Genomic DNA, 16,298 nt, shown 5'->3' with positions numbered 1-16,298 from the left:
ATAAAATCAGAACTCCTTCCTTGTGGACAGGTAAGGCACGCTTCAGAAGCAGCAGTGAGTGATGTGGAACAAAGCAAAGAGCGCGCTTATGACAGTTCATTTGTTCTCGGATGTATTTACTAAAAAAAACAACAACAAAAAAAATCTAAGAAAATGCTGGTAAGATTTGTAGACCCAGATAGGCCCAGCAGCGTTTTATTGCTGTGGTGGCTCTGGTTGCTGTGAAAAATTGCACAAGGATTTCTTTTGACTCAGCAACAGAGCAGGCAACCTGACCCATAAAGATTTTTTATTAGTTTCTGTAGCCCACCTTTTATCCCAAAGTCACAACGGAGCACACTATTAACGTCTGAGCTTGCTGAGAAGCGTGTGCGAGGCTGCTAAGGATAAGGTGAATGTGCATTTGATGGAACATATTTAAAAGGTTCAGTTAAGGTGGCAGAGAGCAGAAGGTAGACAGTGGATCTGTTTACTGCCTTGAGGTTTTGTGGTTACGGTCTAGCACTTCCTATTTAACTGCATGATCTAGGGCTCTGCTGACGACACCAAACATGCAACCCAGATCCATGCCTCGGTGCCCTCTGCACACAAACACACACATATACACACACAGGACTCATACACTGAAGTGCACAAAAGCCATTTTTACGAATGCTCTGCAAATATCTTGACACACTGAGATGAGACAGTGGTTTTAATAGTCTTTTTTTCATTGTGTGTGTGTGTGTGTGTGTGCGTGTGTGCTGGCTTCTTGATACTATGCCTGTCACACTCTTTGGTGGAGATTCTGTTATCAATATTTTCTTGCCCTAAAAATACACAGCAGTGGCACCACTTTGTTTTCATTGGGTGAGGGGTATATGAGGTTGCAGTTGGGGTTAAGGGTTCAAAGGGCAGAAAGGAAGTAGGTGTTCCCACAGTGACAGTCCAGACACGTGTTTGATGAGCCAGCCTAACAGCATGGACCGGCACTTCCAAATGACCTACCATCTGCAGGCAATCTGGGGAGCCTTTCCACTGAGATTTATCTCCCATGTTATGGCTACTCCTGGAATGACACACTAGCACTCCTGAAAAACTCCTAGTTGTAAGAGCTTCTGCTTTTTTTCTTTCTTGTCACTGCCAACAGTCAAGGCTTACCTTCACTACAACCAGGCTGAAAACTCAAGCTGGCACCTATATTCTGCCTGCTGTGACAGGATCCTTTCCCCTGTTTAAAAGGTGAAGAAATATTCTGTTCTGCCCACTAAAGAGAGGATTGCAAAAAAGGAAATGCATAAACATGCTTTAAAGAGACAACTCAACATGTAGGCAAAAGGTAGAAAACAAACAAAACAGATAATATGAATTGATATGTGTTGGTCCAAAAGATTGCCAGACTGAGCCGAGAGCAGGGAAAACTGCAAGGAGGTCTAGTTTATAATTAATATGCACACTGTAAAATATGCATTATGGGATGGATGTGGCCAAATATGGATTTCTGTTTTGATTTTCACTCAGAATAATTGACGCACTTCTTAGGCAAGTCATACTGAATAAAGCACCAGCTCATAGCCTTTGTTGCTAGGAGCGTTGGCTTCTCTGCCAGCTGCTTCTTATTTGTCTTACGTCGAAGACCTGTTATTAAACCAAGTCCCCGTTCATTTTCACTTTTACGTGTTTCTGTTGATATGCATGTGGGCTGAGCTTGCTGAATCTGCCTGTTACCGATACAGTATTTTGTGTAAAGAAAGACATTGTAATTATTCAATGAGAGAAAACAGGAAACGGTGATGGGGGTGGGTGGATTGGGGGCTCATAAAAGCACATAGCAACATTTTTACCTTTCCCCGCAAGCACACATTCATCGAACTGACTGCAAAGATGAGAACACGCCTCATCTCCCAGTGGGCTATTCCCATAAACACATTAAAAAAGTATCTCGCATCTCAACCCCTGGCCTACCCTGTTCACTACTACCACTGCTCTGCCTCACACACACATACACATGCAGGAGAGTTGTGTCAGACTGATTAGCAACCACATCTCCAATCTCTGATTAGGTGTGGAGTAAATGAAGCGCCCCCCTCAGGCATGCATTTCCATAATGTCAGGTAATTAAACCCCAGTGTTTTAATAGCTCAGGAATAGGAAGACTCCCCAGGAGACTAGACAATGATGATAGACTTTGCTGAAAACTAGCATAGTATTAGCTTTCTTTAAACTGGCACTGAAACTACCACTTACATTGTGCTTTTATACATGAATAACTTCAAACTTTGAAAATTTACATCATGCAGAAAGATATACACTGATGAAAATTCCTTTAGTTTAGTGTTTTTTTTTGCTTCTGAGCTTCTTCTGTGATCTTCAAACATGAACAGAAAAATGTCCCAACCTGGTTATGAAAGGCTGTTGTAGAAACGACGCACATTCGAGTTGCGTGCTTTCCGTTGATGGCTGTCAGATTCCTGAGCTAAACAAAGGCTGGGAGAGCACGAGTGTCTTTTTCATCACAGAAAAACCTGGAGAGGTGCTATTGTAAACATGACAGTGCATTGTCAGTACATCCCTGTTTGAGTTGCTGTTTTTTTTGTTTGTGTATGTTGGTGCTCATATTGTATGTGCACACACATACACACAACAAAGGGCCTTTGATGAAACACATTCTGCAGTGGGAGAGGTTGTGTTTTTTTTTAAACAACTGAAGTTATGCCCACTCATGTTGGGTGCCCAAGTGAGAACAAAACAGTAATGCTTCCACAGAAACATCCAGAAACTGAGTGAACTCCAGAAATCACTTATACATGTAATCAGACCAACAACAACAAAAAAAAAAATCATAAAAGCCACAGGACTTTGCTGTGATTGGATTACTCTCCCTGATAGCACACGTTCATTATCTATTACTTCAGCACAGAGCGTTTCTGAGAAATAATAAGCTTTTATTAGGGAAGCATTGACTGCTAATGATACCCGATGCATAGCTGGATCTGAGGATCATTAAAGGCATGGCACGGTGCATGGTTCCTCCAATATCCGCTGTATGAACTCCGCTTCAAACACATAGTCTACCTTCTTCCAGAAACTTTCAAATTAACAGATGTACTTTAAATCCCCTCTAATCTTCCTTCTCGCGTGTATAAAGAATGTATCTTACGGGGCAAGAATGAAAACAAGTTCATTTTAATGATACTCTCTCAGCTGGTATATCACAGTGACAGTTAACTACCAGTAAACTACAGTAAATGGAGGGGACTCGGCCATTCGTGAACAGCACAGGTCATCGTATGAGTGGTGATCAACTAAATGGTCTGAAAGCGAACAACAGACATCAGTGAGCTACGCTTTACCTCAGGGGTCTTCTACGTATCTACAGTATGTCAGAAGCCTCGTGCTAAAGCCTTCCTCTCAGCTAATGTGCTGGAACAAATTGCTTTAGAAATGCAGCAAACCTGATACAGGGAGTGTTGACAGCAAGCGACTGTACACTTTTATGGTACATAACACATTTTCTTCTTTGGCAAGTGCATACTGTGACGATCATGTCAGTTATTTGGTGTTTAAACTTGCTGTGGATATGTGATGGTAGTGTCCAGTATTTATGTGACCAAGAACGGCATAACAATACGATCGCTGCTGCCAATATTCTCATCCAGCCAGAATTCACACCAGCAGGCTGCTCTTTGTCAGTTTTTCTTTTCTAGTCTACATAACGTCAGGGAGAGAAGGTGAGAGGACAGCCCCACTCACCCACTGAGGGACTGAAGTGCACAGTGAAAAACAAGGGGATTATTTTTTAATTATTTCAAATTTGTTAATCATGAAAAGCTACAAAGTCCAGAAATAAAAATGTAAAGTTGGAAATGAACATATTAGGTTTTCTTTTAGCAATGATCCACCAGCTGCAGTTTTATTGGCTGATTCTCATTCAGATTTAGGAGCTATAACTGACAGAAACAAACAAAAAGCACTTTTCCATCAATACAATTTTTTTCTTGGTCCTTCACCCTGTCAGCAGTCAGACTGTTTAATACCCACGCAGGATAAATACTGTCTAAAAAATACATGTGTATCATTATTGCTCCTACTACATTGTAGTGAATTTAACCAATGTGGAATTAAATGAAGTCTATGTCTAAGTTATTGTCATATTAAACTGCAATAAATTACAGAATCTTTTTTTTTATACATTTATGTTATTTAATTTCTTTTTTTTAATTTAAACAACTGAAAATAGGTGCTCTGCAATTGCAAGTAGATAAAAATAATTACATGTAAATGAGTTGCTGTACACACAACTTAACCTGACATATTTAATCATGTCAAATTAAAGTAGGTACAACAGATTTGTGTAACAAAACAAATGTCAGTTACTTACATACATGCTCCATAATTTCCCTTGTAACTGCTTTAATCCTTTGCTCATACAGAGGCTGCTAGCTCGTGGCCGGCTCTGACCTGATGATTGGTTATCTTCGACTTTAACCACTTTCCATTCGTCAGCTTCTTTAAAATGTCCATGTTAAACTACCTTAGTGTGTTTGATTAGGGTTGTTGTTATGTTGTTGGTTCCCCTGTGGTTTACTTTGGGGAACTTCAATTGCAGGGAAAGGCTTCCACACTGATGACATGTTAGCACATAGCTGTGAGTGTACGTGACTATTTGCCTGTGCTGCTGCGTGCTTTTTTCACATGCATGAAAGGGATGGACTCGTATTTCAACTTATGGCAGGTCGGTCACTGGTCCGGTCAAAGAATGCTGGAAATGAGCTCAACCTGGTTATTGTCCAGTTGATTGTTGCATCACTATTAAAACTGATACCTTGTCCTAATGATAGAAATTTATTTTTGTTTATTATTTTTGCAATAGTGTGAAACTCTAGGCCAAGGTTATATTTCATATACTGCACAGTTACCTACAGCATACTGTTAGTGTTGAATACAGTGGACACACATAGTAGAAACAGTTTATTGCTTGCAAATATATCTTCCAGTAGTACCATAATTTCTTACCGTGTCTCCATCAATTTGTGTGACATGTTCCCCAGAGAGATGAACAGACCCTGCAAAGCCATGACAATATCTGGATTTCACTGTTGCACAGTAGTATACAACTGTCTCAGACTGCACACTACTCTTAATTGCTTTTAATGAATCGCATGTCTTATTGAGCACAACCGCTGTGATTTTGCCAAAGAAAATCCGCCGAGGAGTGTATATCGAGTAGCTGCTGACTGAATCACACATTTGTTGCCAAGTTGCTAATTTGATATTTAAAGAAAAAAAAAAAACTGCCTCACACATTGATCATTTTTGTCAACTGGAGATTTGATAAACAAACTGTTGGATGACATTCATGTTATATTTGCTAGACGGAGCTATTGAAATGTGTCATTATAGGCTTTTCCTTTCAAAGCCATACAAAAATCTGTAAAATAACTGTTATTATTCGAGCCAGTTTCAGGCTCGTCACGCTGTGATCTCCTGTGCTGTTGAATTATCCATATTTATGTATGTTTTTTACATTTATTTATACTAAATGCACTTTTTTTTCCTTCTCTTTTCAGCAAACTCCAGTCTTCTGGGAGGAGGCGGAGGTGAGTGAACGCTTTTGTTTTTCACTATCGCATCCCATTGATTGCTCCTATGGTAAAGCAATTAAAGTTGCACTTATCAGATCAGGCATTCAGCCCATCTGTTTCATTGAGTTCATGGCAGATTTCAGTGTCTACTTCAAGTGTCTGTGTTAAATGCGGCTGAATGTAAGGCCAAAATATTAGAGCGTGGTACAGGGCAACCTTGCGCTGTGCCACACTGAGAGATGGTCATTACTTTAGCAGCCTGCCGAAGGACATTATCATCAAGGCAATGCTGGAAATCTGAGGCAGCCGATTGTGGTGTGGGAACAATGGTTAGGGAGTGGAATGCTACCGCCCAGTCACACGGTTCTTCCTTTGTAAAATTTGACTTATGCAGTGACATGATTGAAATAATCATTCTTTACTGCAGTGAGATGAGGTTTTGGGTAAAATGCACCAAGTTACACTGTTAATTTTTAGTCCCCAGGGAAATTTTTCATATGTAGGGATGGTATGACAATGAAATAAGGTCACTGCTTCAGACTTATATGTTTATCCAGCCACATTAACAGCCTTCAGTTGTATAGTCGGATCACGACTATGACAGTCTGCCTTAGCAGAACTATCTGTCTGATATAACTAATCAAAATACGTATTATAGATAAAATCTTCCCTGTGTTGTGTTTTATGACGGTCTCTATCACAGCAAACATTTTATTTCTTACGCCACATTTTAATGCAACCATCAAACAGCATCTTCACTGTATCGTATATTGCCATTTTTCCCAATGTGTAGGTTTTTATAGCCTGTATCATTTCATTCCTGTGTTTTCTTTAGTGAGAAAAATGCAGTATTGTGGATGATTGGTTCATCTGCTTTCTTTCTGGGCAAAACTATATAGGTTTTATAATTTTGTGTACCAAAAAGAAAGGCACATGCTGCACCTTGTGATTACGATGCTTCTGCATTTATTCAGTCATTAGGGTTTACCACCTGGCAAAGATGACTCATCAGAAGCAAAGGACGGGCAAAAAGGAAGATCAAAGCCACTCAACGGTTATATGCTCTGTGCACATGGTGTCCATTAGAGTGTACATTGAGCTGTTGAAATCTTATTCGCATTTAATCATGCAGCTTGGAGTGGCCCTTATCTCGTCTGATACATTTTTAAGACTGCAAACTTGCCTTGTAGAATCTCAATCCATCAGCAGCATGAAGAGGCCCTCAGCGCACAGCCATCTTAGGAATTTCTGTGATTGAGATCAGAGGGTCACAAACATGCTTCTCCATAACCAAGCCAGACCCTGTAAAGCAGGTATACTGTCCGCCTGAATGGTGTCTGTCTCCGCTGCGACTCGCGCTATCGATTTGCCGTGTCCAAAGAAACACAAGAAGCAATTCTCTTTGCTATTACATTTTCATTATTGTTATTTTGTGCCAGATTACCTTTTTACAGTTCTTTAAATCCCGGCCTTGGTGATTGATCCAGTTTCTATTTCAACTAATAATAGCTCTGAGGATATTACAGATTGCTCTGTTTCATAACAGCAGCAGCGAAAAACGGAGGCGAATTGAAGGCTGTCAACATGAGAACGTGAGATCTTATGTGTCAGTTAATGTTGTACTTTGCAAGAAAACATTTTAGCTGATTGTAACCTGCAGCTGCGCTTATTAACTCCAGAGGAATTTCTAATTGTAGCAAGTGCCATTTTTTTGAGAGCAAAGCCTCTTTTCATTCCTAATTGACTTCCAGCGATGCTATTCCTAAGTTACTGGCACAGGATACGAGGTCGGTTAACTCAAAAATGCAAAGAGTCACTTTTAATGTGCTAATAATGACCATAAGGTGAACAACATGTATGTCATACGTCCTTTATGTGTATTTTTAAGAAGAGTAAAGGAAGAAGCCAATTTCCACTTTGCCACAATTTGCCACAGCGGGTAGTCTTTCTGTTCTTCTTTTTTTTTGGCCGTGGTAAACAACGATGACTATAACCAGAGAGAGATTACTATTATCTACCAGGGAGCTGAAATTGTTATTTTCCCCCTAAAACAAAGCACTACACCGTTTGTCTTTTATCTGCATGAGGCCAAGAGGGGTTTTATCTTCCAGTGTCTTTATCACTCGAAGGTGTCTGCTAAACCTGCAAAACTGTTCTCTCTGTTGTCACCCTGCCCTCCCTCTCCACCTCTATCTGCGGTTTGGCATGTGAAGACCTCCTGCCTGGTGGCGGCGAGGATCGATGTGGAGAGGAGATGTGCTCTCATATAGGGTCCTCCTTATCTCCCAGCTGTCTTCTCGGGGCTCTGCAGAGGGGTAGCTTCACAACAGGATGATCCATCATGCTGGCCTCACACACCTGAGCCATGTGTAATTCTTAACAGTTCGGGAAGTAGGACTCTGAACAGCTCAGGAAAACTGGACATAGGCTTTACTTTATTTAAGTTAGTTTACCACCTAGGTGTACTTTGAGCACCCCTGGCTTTGCATGGTCTCTGTTATTTGGTCTCGTTTAGACGTCTTTTCACAGAAAAAGGTTTTACTTCTCTAGAATGCATCAGTTATTCAAGTGTGGGATGTGGTCACAGCAAAACAGAAACAGAGTTTTGCTGGTGATTGTTTTGTCGCAGTCAGAGTAATGTGAAAAGATGGAAATAAATGACAACAAAGCTCTTTCTGAGCCTTTTTCAGTGCACAGGAACGCTGCATTATATTTCTTGCAATAGTTATACAGAGAAACGATTCATAAGAAAAGATTCTTATGCCCTGATGCTCTATTAAATCCTTAGAAATCACTGATGGGAATTTTCTCTGGGTTATGCCTCTTCAGTATTATGTACGCAATGGGGTTAACCAAAATAGCACTGTTATCTGCTTTAGACATGTTGGTCTCACTGGGATTTCAAACATACATAGAGGGAAATAACAATGATCTCTGATAATAGCATCCCAAATAGGGCCTCTGTGAATAGAGGGTAATTATGAATGGTACCAGGTTGCTCTTGTGATGTGTGTCACAGCATGGCTGGATGCTGGCACAGTCCCAAAAGAATAGACCTAATGTAAACATCACATTGCCTATTCTGCCTTCCCCGTCCCTTTGTCTTTTTTTTTATCCACACACACACAAACACAAGCATTCAAGTGCAAACAGGGCTATGCAATGATACCATGAAGCCCTGTGTAGCTGGAGCGGGGGAGCTTCACTTGCCTTTGATGTCTCCATCCAGGAGGGGAATTTGCTCATTAGCATTCTAACCAGAACCATTGCCCTTTTAGCACTAGGCTTTAACTAGACCACCCAAACAAATCGTTCTTCTCAGGTTGGACCTCCTTTCTGTGCTCCAGTCAAGCAGTGGGTCACTGGCATGGCTTGTTGTGTGTGTCTTGGCTTGGGCTAATTCAGCCACGGCTGTGGTCACTCTCTCAACCCGTCCAGAATGACACAAAGATTCTTTAAAACAGGGCTAATAACATTAAAAAAGTCTGCATTTTAAGTGAGCCCTAAAACAAATATATATCAATGTCGACGTGGTTATCGACGTTGCCTGCGTTACTCGTTACGTAAGAGCCGCGGGCCTTTAGCACTCTTCCTATCCTAAACGCTGGCATGAGTCATGGCAGGTATTAGCACATTATAATAGATGAGAATAATTATGTTTGCTGTCGTGGTGCTTACGTCCTTTGTCCTCTTCTGCAACTAAACATGTCATGGGATGTAGGCTCCCGAAGATATGACAAGGCAATCGCTTCTGCCTCTCCTCAGATGTGAAATGATGTGAAAACGCCTGCATGACGACCGCGCTATACAAACACAGTTAACAGACGCAAAACAAAATGTTCCGAGCTCTGGCCTTTAAGTGAAATATGAGAAAAGATTGCTCATGGTGAAATTATCCAATCAGAAGCGCAGAGCATCATCATCAATACGGATGCACCAGCACTATGCTGTAAATGCAAGGCTGGCCATTATCGCAACACAACGGTTAAAAAAGACAAAACACGTGTTCAGTTTTAAGACATGTTTGAATAATCCTTTGCTGAGATTCCTAAGTGCTCCACTGTGCTTATCTTTATCTCCATTCTTTATGCAAAGAGCTCTGTTTTCTTTTCCTGTCACCTCCAGGTGAACCATTATCCTCTGTCTGGCTCTTACCCGGGGCTTGTTTATTGAGTCGATTGGAGGGGACCATGCAGGGCGCTGTGCGGTTGTAGGGGGAGGGGTATAGGTCGAGATATAGGGTGGTGTTGGGTGACGGTTTGGGCGAGATGACTTTCTGTCCCTTACACAGCTCCCTGGAAGCCCCCAGACTAATCGCTCAAAGATGACGTATTATTCTCATAACTCAAAGATTACACACTATGCTTGACTGATGGTCCTCAGTTCACAGATGGTAGTAACAGCCATTAGCATAACTTATGAGAGAGATAGCGTATTTCCCCATGGAGTAACCTAAATAATGTAAAATGATAAATTGAATGCAAAGATTCCTCAGTCAGTGGGGCACCCTTGGGATTTACTTATCTCCTCATATTTAGAGAAGAGTTAGTTACACTCTGATCTAGGCCTGCCCTGTATTCGTGCTGCAATATTCCATGTTCTTTTTTAAGCGTGTTCAAAACAGCAGTGATGTACTGTAACTGTATACTGTAGCACTCAGCAATTCTCTCTCTTTATCCGTGTAATTCAGTGACAGCAGCTCAGTAGGCTTGGGTCAGGACATGTGCATGCAAGTATGGGAGTGCCCTCTCACACTGGTTTTAGCCAGTCAGGCTGATTTGAATAATTGAATTAAAAAATATATTTGAATTGGCCCCATTCTTGCATAAGCAAGGAAAGTCATTTTGTAAATTGCACTTACTTAGTGAAATTATAAAGCAACTTAACTCTACAAATCTCAAGTGTAGTGAACTTTTAAGTGAGTGTATGCATTAAAACTGCACTGTGTGCTACCAATGAAGTGTTTCCTTGCCTTTATTAAATGTGTAGCACAGTGTAATGCAGGGGTTATATGCTATAAAGCCAGAACAATCTCCTCGTCTTACTGGAATCTAGATCCGTTTCCTTTTTTTTAAAAATCAAAAGTGCTTTTAGTGTCTTGCAGCAAGATGATGAATTATTTGTGTTGTTTGCAACTGCATCTTCACCTAAAGCGTCTCAGCGCGTCAGTCATCATATTGAGTAATTATTGCGTGAGAAGCGTCCTCATGCCGCCAGATCATTTATGACGGAGGTGCTGTGATTTAGAGGGCGTTCCAGTGAAAGTAACAGGACAAGGTTATCTGCTGGACTGCAGTTTGCGATACCCAAATAGTGGTGAAGATAACATTGCCGTGTGAAAGCTTTCGCGTGCCATTTCTGTCTTCCCATGCCACCGCAGAGAACAGCCACGATGAACAACCCCCTCTCTTGCTCCTCATCCTCCAATCAGCAATGATGGATGGACTAATTGATGCAGAGTGATTGGGCCATTTATTTTATCCTACAACAGTGGGTTCCATATTTAGGATTAGCGCTGCATTATAATGGGAAGGGAAGAAGAAATGGCTGGCGAGCGAATGAATCCGAGAGGGGGTAAAGAGGGACACTCTGAGGAACAGTTATAAAAAATGTAGAGACAAAAAGAGGAAGAGAGAAAACACTCATGCAGCTGTTACGAGCAGCGTTAACAGGACTGGTTAGTTGTGTAATGCTAAGCTTATGAGGCATAAGGGAGTGTTCCAGAGAGTTTATGGTGAGGTCAGTATCCACGAATAAGAGCGGGTGAGAGGGGCATATAGTTTCCACGTGTCCCGGTATCCCTCGCTCAGCCTATGAATCATTCATCTCTGTCCCCATGTATAAATCAAGCTGCCCGCTGTTGCCTGCGGCAGTCATGTCATTAGCTCGTTGATGGCATCGCTTGATCTCTGGCACTGCAGTGCAGGTGAGGGAAGGGGTCTAACTTTAAACAGCACACATAGCAGAAACATATCAAACTTTGTAGAGCTTTTGCTGGTGGCTGTGGTATAGTGAGCTTTATGGAGCCGTAAAGAAGCATGTTTCCCATGCATGTTTTCTTGAAACCGCTCTCACATCTGCCATCGGGGTGTAAAAATGATCTTTCAACACTGTAATTTGAATGTGCTTTTAGAGAGCACAAGGTTACTACAAGTCTGACTTTGTTGGCCTTTGAGAGTAAAGCAGAGAGAAAATTAGGTGTCTATGATGGAGACTTACACCAGAGATTCTCTAAAACGTGATCACCTATTTTCTATGTCATTTTCAGGCTGATCCAGAGTCTTACGTGGCCTTTTGCCACTAAAGAGTCATTTGAGGTGAAGAGCTTTACTTCTCTAGAATCTCGTCCATCGCCTATTGAGCGAGAAGACTGAGAAACCCCGGAGCCTTATCGGTTTTAAATGCTAGCTCTGCCAGTCACAGAGTGCTGTTACACTTTGACTTACAATCATGGCAAAGTACAAAGTGCATATAAGCAGTCCTCGCTTTTTTGAACAGTTGTGGTACATACCTTTTGGCGTCCAACTTTCTTTGCTATTGCACACATTTGAATGTTCCTACCTCTGAATCATTTTGTTGCAAATAAATATATGTGATATTACAGTCAGGGCCTCTTCTTCCCTCAGGGTTGCTGTTCTAAACATATTGGAACTGCTTGTTTTACTTCATGTTTCACCCTTGCAGCATCTCTCTCTGCGTTTTGTGCTCTCTCTTGCTGTCTCTGAAAGGAGAGATATTTTGCACTCCTACAACATGTGGATTTCAGCTTCTCGGTAATTCACTTGCTTTTGTACAACAATGGATATTCAACCTCGTTTAAGAATCGTCCACCTTATTCTGTCGCCCCTCATTGAACACAACGTGAGAATATCTCCACAGGGCTCAAGGAGCAGGCAAGAAAGTGTCAATTTAGTTCTCTTCCACACTGCATCACACATGACCTCCCCACGTACCCCAAACGTCCCTTTTGTTCACCAGCATTTCTGGGTCACTTGTTAAGATTTTAGACAACTCAGTGCATTGCCAACCACAGTGTCAGAGCACATTTGTATCCTGCACGGGCTTTATAGTGGCCGTTTTGGGGGTGGATCCTGCACAAAATTAAAGGTGCTGTCTGTTTTTGCATACATGTGTCTGTGTGTATTACATATATGCCTCCTATTAACTGTGCACTGTCATGACAGTGGCTGTGAGTCTAAGTGGTACTATGGAAGCATTTGCTTGCATGATGGTATGTCTGTGTGCCTGCCTGAATTTAAACGCCAGTGTGCTTGTGTGTGTGTGTGTGTGATCCTTACTCTGGCATAACTGGATGCTGAGTTGTCTTGTCAGTTGACTCAGTGGTCAGTTTTGGTCCTGCTGCCCCCAGCAACGCACTGTGGAGTGATGAGATCTGACAGACGGGAACAGTTCTTAGCAGGGCACTACCCCATCCCATAGTCCCGCCAATCATGGCAAGGCTATTACAAGGACATCAAGAGCTTAGACACACGCTCACAAGTGATTCAGCACTGGCTGACATGCCAATATACCAATCATATGAAACCCTGTCATTTTTGAAAACATTTACCCAGGATTGCATCCTGAGAAATATTTTGTTCCAATAACACAGAAGGGACAAAAGGGAAATAGATAGTCTGAAATATACGTTCAGGTATTAAAAAAAAATCAGCCAAACACTGAGGCTCACTATAATATTAAAAAAGGTAAAAAATGAATTTGTGATGACTTTCTTTTAAAGTTTAACAATTAATGTTCTTAACATGGTGGTTCAATTTATTTCCTGTACCCTTTATACTCCTTATATTGTATTTTTACTCTGCCTTTAAGCAGAGCCATTAGCTAACTCTCGAATAAGCTCACTCCTTGAGCCAGCCACAGTGAGCAGAATGATCTGTTTTAAATAGATGCTTAATTTAGCACATACTACACAGATTATTTAATAAAGTCAGCATGCTACTGGTGTGGCCCTGAAGTGGTCTGTGGTATAATTCTCCTTCAGCTTCCAGTTGCTGTTATTAACATGAGACCACACAATACTGATGGGAGGGAACCAAATAGGTGTGGTAGCTGGTACAATTACTAATCTGCATTCTGTGATGTTAATGTGCCATGTACTATTCTGCTATGTTAACTGTTGTTAGCTGCTGGACCAATTCCGTATGGGCTGATTTAGCAAAACGCACACGTGCAAACTGCACGTAGCCGAGGTTTGCATTTTGCACCACAAATAAACATCCAAAGGCCTGACTGCTCCTGACTATAAAAGTGTACAGTTACATTAAGGTGGTATATAGATATAAATCCATACACTGCACTGATAAAAATCGCAGCGGGAGTATTTAGGTGAGAATATCTAAATTCTGGCTGGTGGCTGATTAGTGGCACTGTTTTTTTACGCTATCTGTGCAGAAATTGACCCGCTACAGCCTCATGCCAACTAGTAACAAACTGTCAAGCTTTCTGCATCTCTCATGGGGCAGCCTAGTTAGCTGTGTCTGACAGGCCTCTTGCCTACAAGAAAGGTTTGAGTCCAGGGAGGGCAGAGCAAGCTCCAGAGGAAAACTGTCATCTTTTTTTTCAGACCACAGGGAAGAGGAGGAGTTTCTCTCTCCCTCCTTCTCTCTGTCTCTCTCTTTTTCACCCTCCCATCCTTCCCTCTGTATCAGCCTGTTCCCCTGGTGAAGATCTTCACTTTCCCACTGCCTGTTATGCTCCTCTTAGCCTGACTGTGCAGAATAAACAGATGGGTGTCAGAGGATGAAACACCAAGCTTCCCCGAGGAGCAGGGCCCACCGTTTTTTTTAACCCACTCGCAGTTTTCTCCTGCAGGGCCGCAGCAGCCATCCCAGTATGCTAGCTGAGAGTGACACCAGGACAGGCAGTTAGACTGAGGTGAAAGACGCTCCATGTGTCCTTCTTAAGGGAAAGATGAGCGTTTATACCACGGGGATGATGCCCGCCACTCCACCTAATCCTCTTTTCCCAGACACTTCATTATCACCTACATTCTGCAGCCACAGTATGTGTGTGCTGGCAGATCTCTGAGGAAAGCTACAGAAGCTCGCGTAAAAGTGCAGTGTGAGGAAGGAGCACTGAAAAAGCGAGAGAAAGATGAGGAGGATGGCGGTATGAAGAATGACAGTGGATACGCAGAGTAAAAGGTGTGGTGGAGGTGGAGAACAGATGTCAGACGTAGTGGGTGGTAGTGAGAGGTAAACAGTCGGCGTAATGTCTTCTCATTTTCTCTCCACATATATCCATATATATATATATGTGCAATAATCACTGTGCAATATACTCACTCAAATGAGCAATCCTATTTATCCATATTGTATATTCTGTATCTATATATGTGTATATGTGTATATATGGTGTATTTATGCTTATATCCTTACTCTCTTTCCCCTTAATGTATCTGTAACATGCAACTTCTTTCGGTGCTTTGCTACTGGAAACTGAATTTCCCGGAGGAACCCACCCGAGGGATTAATAAAGTTTCATCTAATCTAATCTAATCTAATCTAATATGTATATGTATATATATTTTTTTTTTCCCCTCATTTCAGAAGCCGGCAGGATGCCAAACTGTCATCCCATCAAACACATCGCTTTATCAATTAAAGTGAATAAACCATTAGTGGATTTAGCTAAACAGCTAATTAATAAGCATTTTTGTAGAGTTTAAAATTGACAAATGTAACAAATTGAACTAAACGATCACATGTATTCTAGGAGAAGATGTTAGATAGGACTTGATTTTTCAATGTATACAGACCAATTAATACCAGTATATTTGTTGTTTTCTGTGTCGGGCATGAGCAGAGACGTCTGCTGGGAAGAAGATTAATTTCTGAGTGGGAGAGTGCAGCAAAGCTATTTGAGCCCACTGAAACATGTTGGCTCTCTACTGTGAGACTCGCATTAGCACATGCCATAATTGATGGAGGAGCATACTTAGCAGTAATAATGGGCATGGGCTTTATAGGGGGTGGTATCAAGACATTATTTTCAGAAAGCTCTAATTAAGCTTTTTTGCTGTGGCTTTGGTGCAGCAGCGACTGTCCAGTGTCATCGGGAATGCTTTCTCTGATAAACACGCCGCTTGCCAATCGGTTTGTTCTGGGCCTCCAATGTGCAGGGAAAATAAACAAGTTCATCAAACAGTGCGAGACAGCGCTCCTCTCCACTGACTCTAGTCCTGGCCCTGATGAAACGGCAATCAGCTCAGTGCCATTGGGAGCCATTGTGTTTACAGTCAGTGGGTGGATAGACTGCTGCTAGCTGGGGGAGATTAGACCTTTGAGACCAGCTGGGACATTCCCACCACCGCGCAACTCCACCTGTGAAATTGCAAACGAGACCACGTCCCTCCCCTCGACCTCCGTGGCTGGTTGAGTGATCAGCACGACACTGACACTTTGCGAGGTTGGTCACTCAAATTAAAGTGAGACCTGGTGTACATGAGAGCGTGTGACTGTTTTGATGGTGGAGGCGCATGAAAGCAGACACAGCTGTAGGTCAAGATGTGGGTGGGAAGCGACACAGTTGACTTTGATGTCACTTCTCCAACCACTCACCTCCCTGGAACGTTTCTTTCCCGACTCAGAGTGAAGATTCACTCTTCAAAATTTCCTGCCGCCGTCTTTAAAATAAGGAGCGAAAGTTATCACGGTGTCGCCGTTTTTTCGCAGGCCACGTTCTACATAAACAGGGTAAACCTGAAGGAAATCC

General features: G+C 41.9%; 1 protein-coding gene across 1 annotated transcript in view; it reads left to right on the top strand.

Moving 5' to 3' along the window:
• macrod2 (mono-ADP ribosylhydrolase 2) overlaps nucleotides 1-16,298 on the top strand; it is a 402,096-nt gene that overhangs the window by 116,565 nt on the left and 269,233 nt on the right. Inside the window, exon 4 of the mRNA XM_040034340.1 lies at nucleotides 5,550-5,579. Within this exon, the coding sequence (XP_039890274.1) occupies nucleotides 5,550-5,579 (30 nt within the window). The remainder of the gene's footprint in view (nucleotides 1-5,549; nucleotides 5,580-16,298) is intronic.

This window comes from Simochromis diagramma, unplaced genomic scaffold (genome assembly GCF_900408965.1).
Source record: "Simochromis diagramma unplaced genomic scaffold, fSimDia1.1 OVJJ01000481.1, whole genome shotgun sequence".
Lineage (NCBI taxonomy): Eukaryota > Metazoa > Chordata > Actinopteri > Cichliformes > Cichlidae > Simochromis > Simochromis diagramma.
Note: the sequence above shows the minus strand (reverse complement) of the source record. Positions and strands in the feature narration are given on the sequence as shown.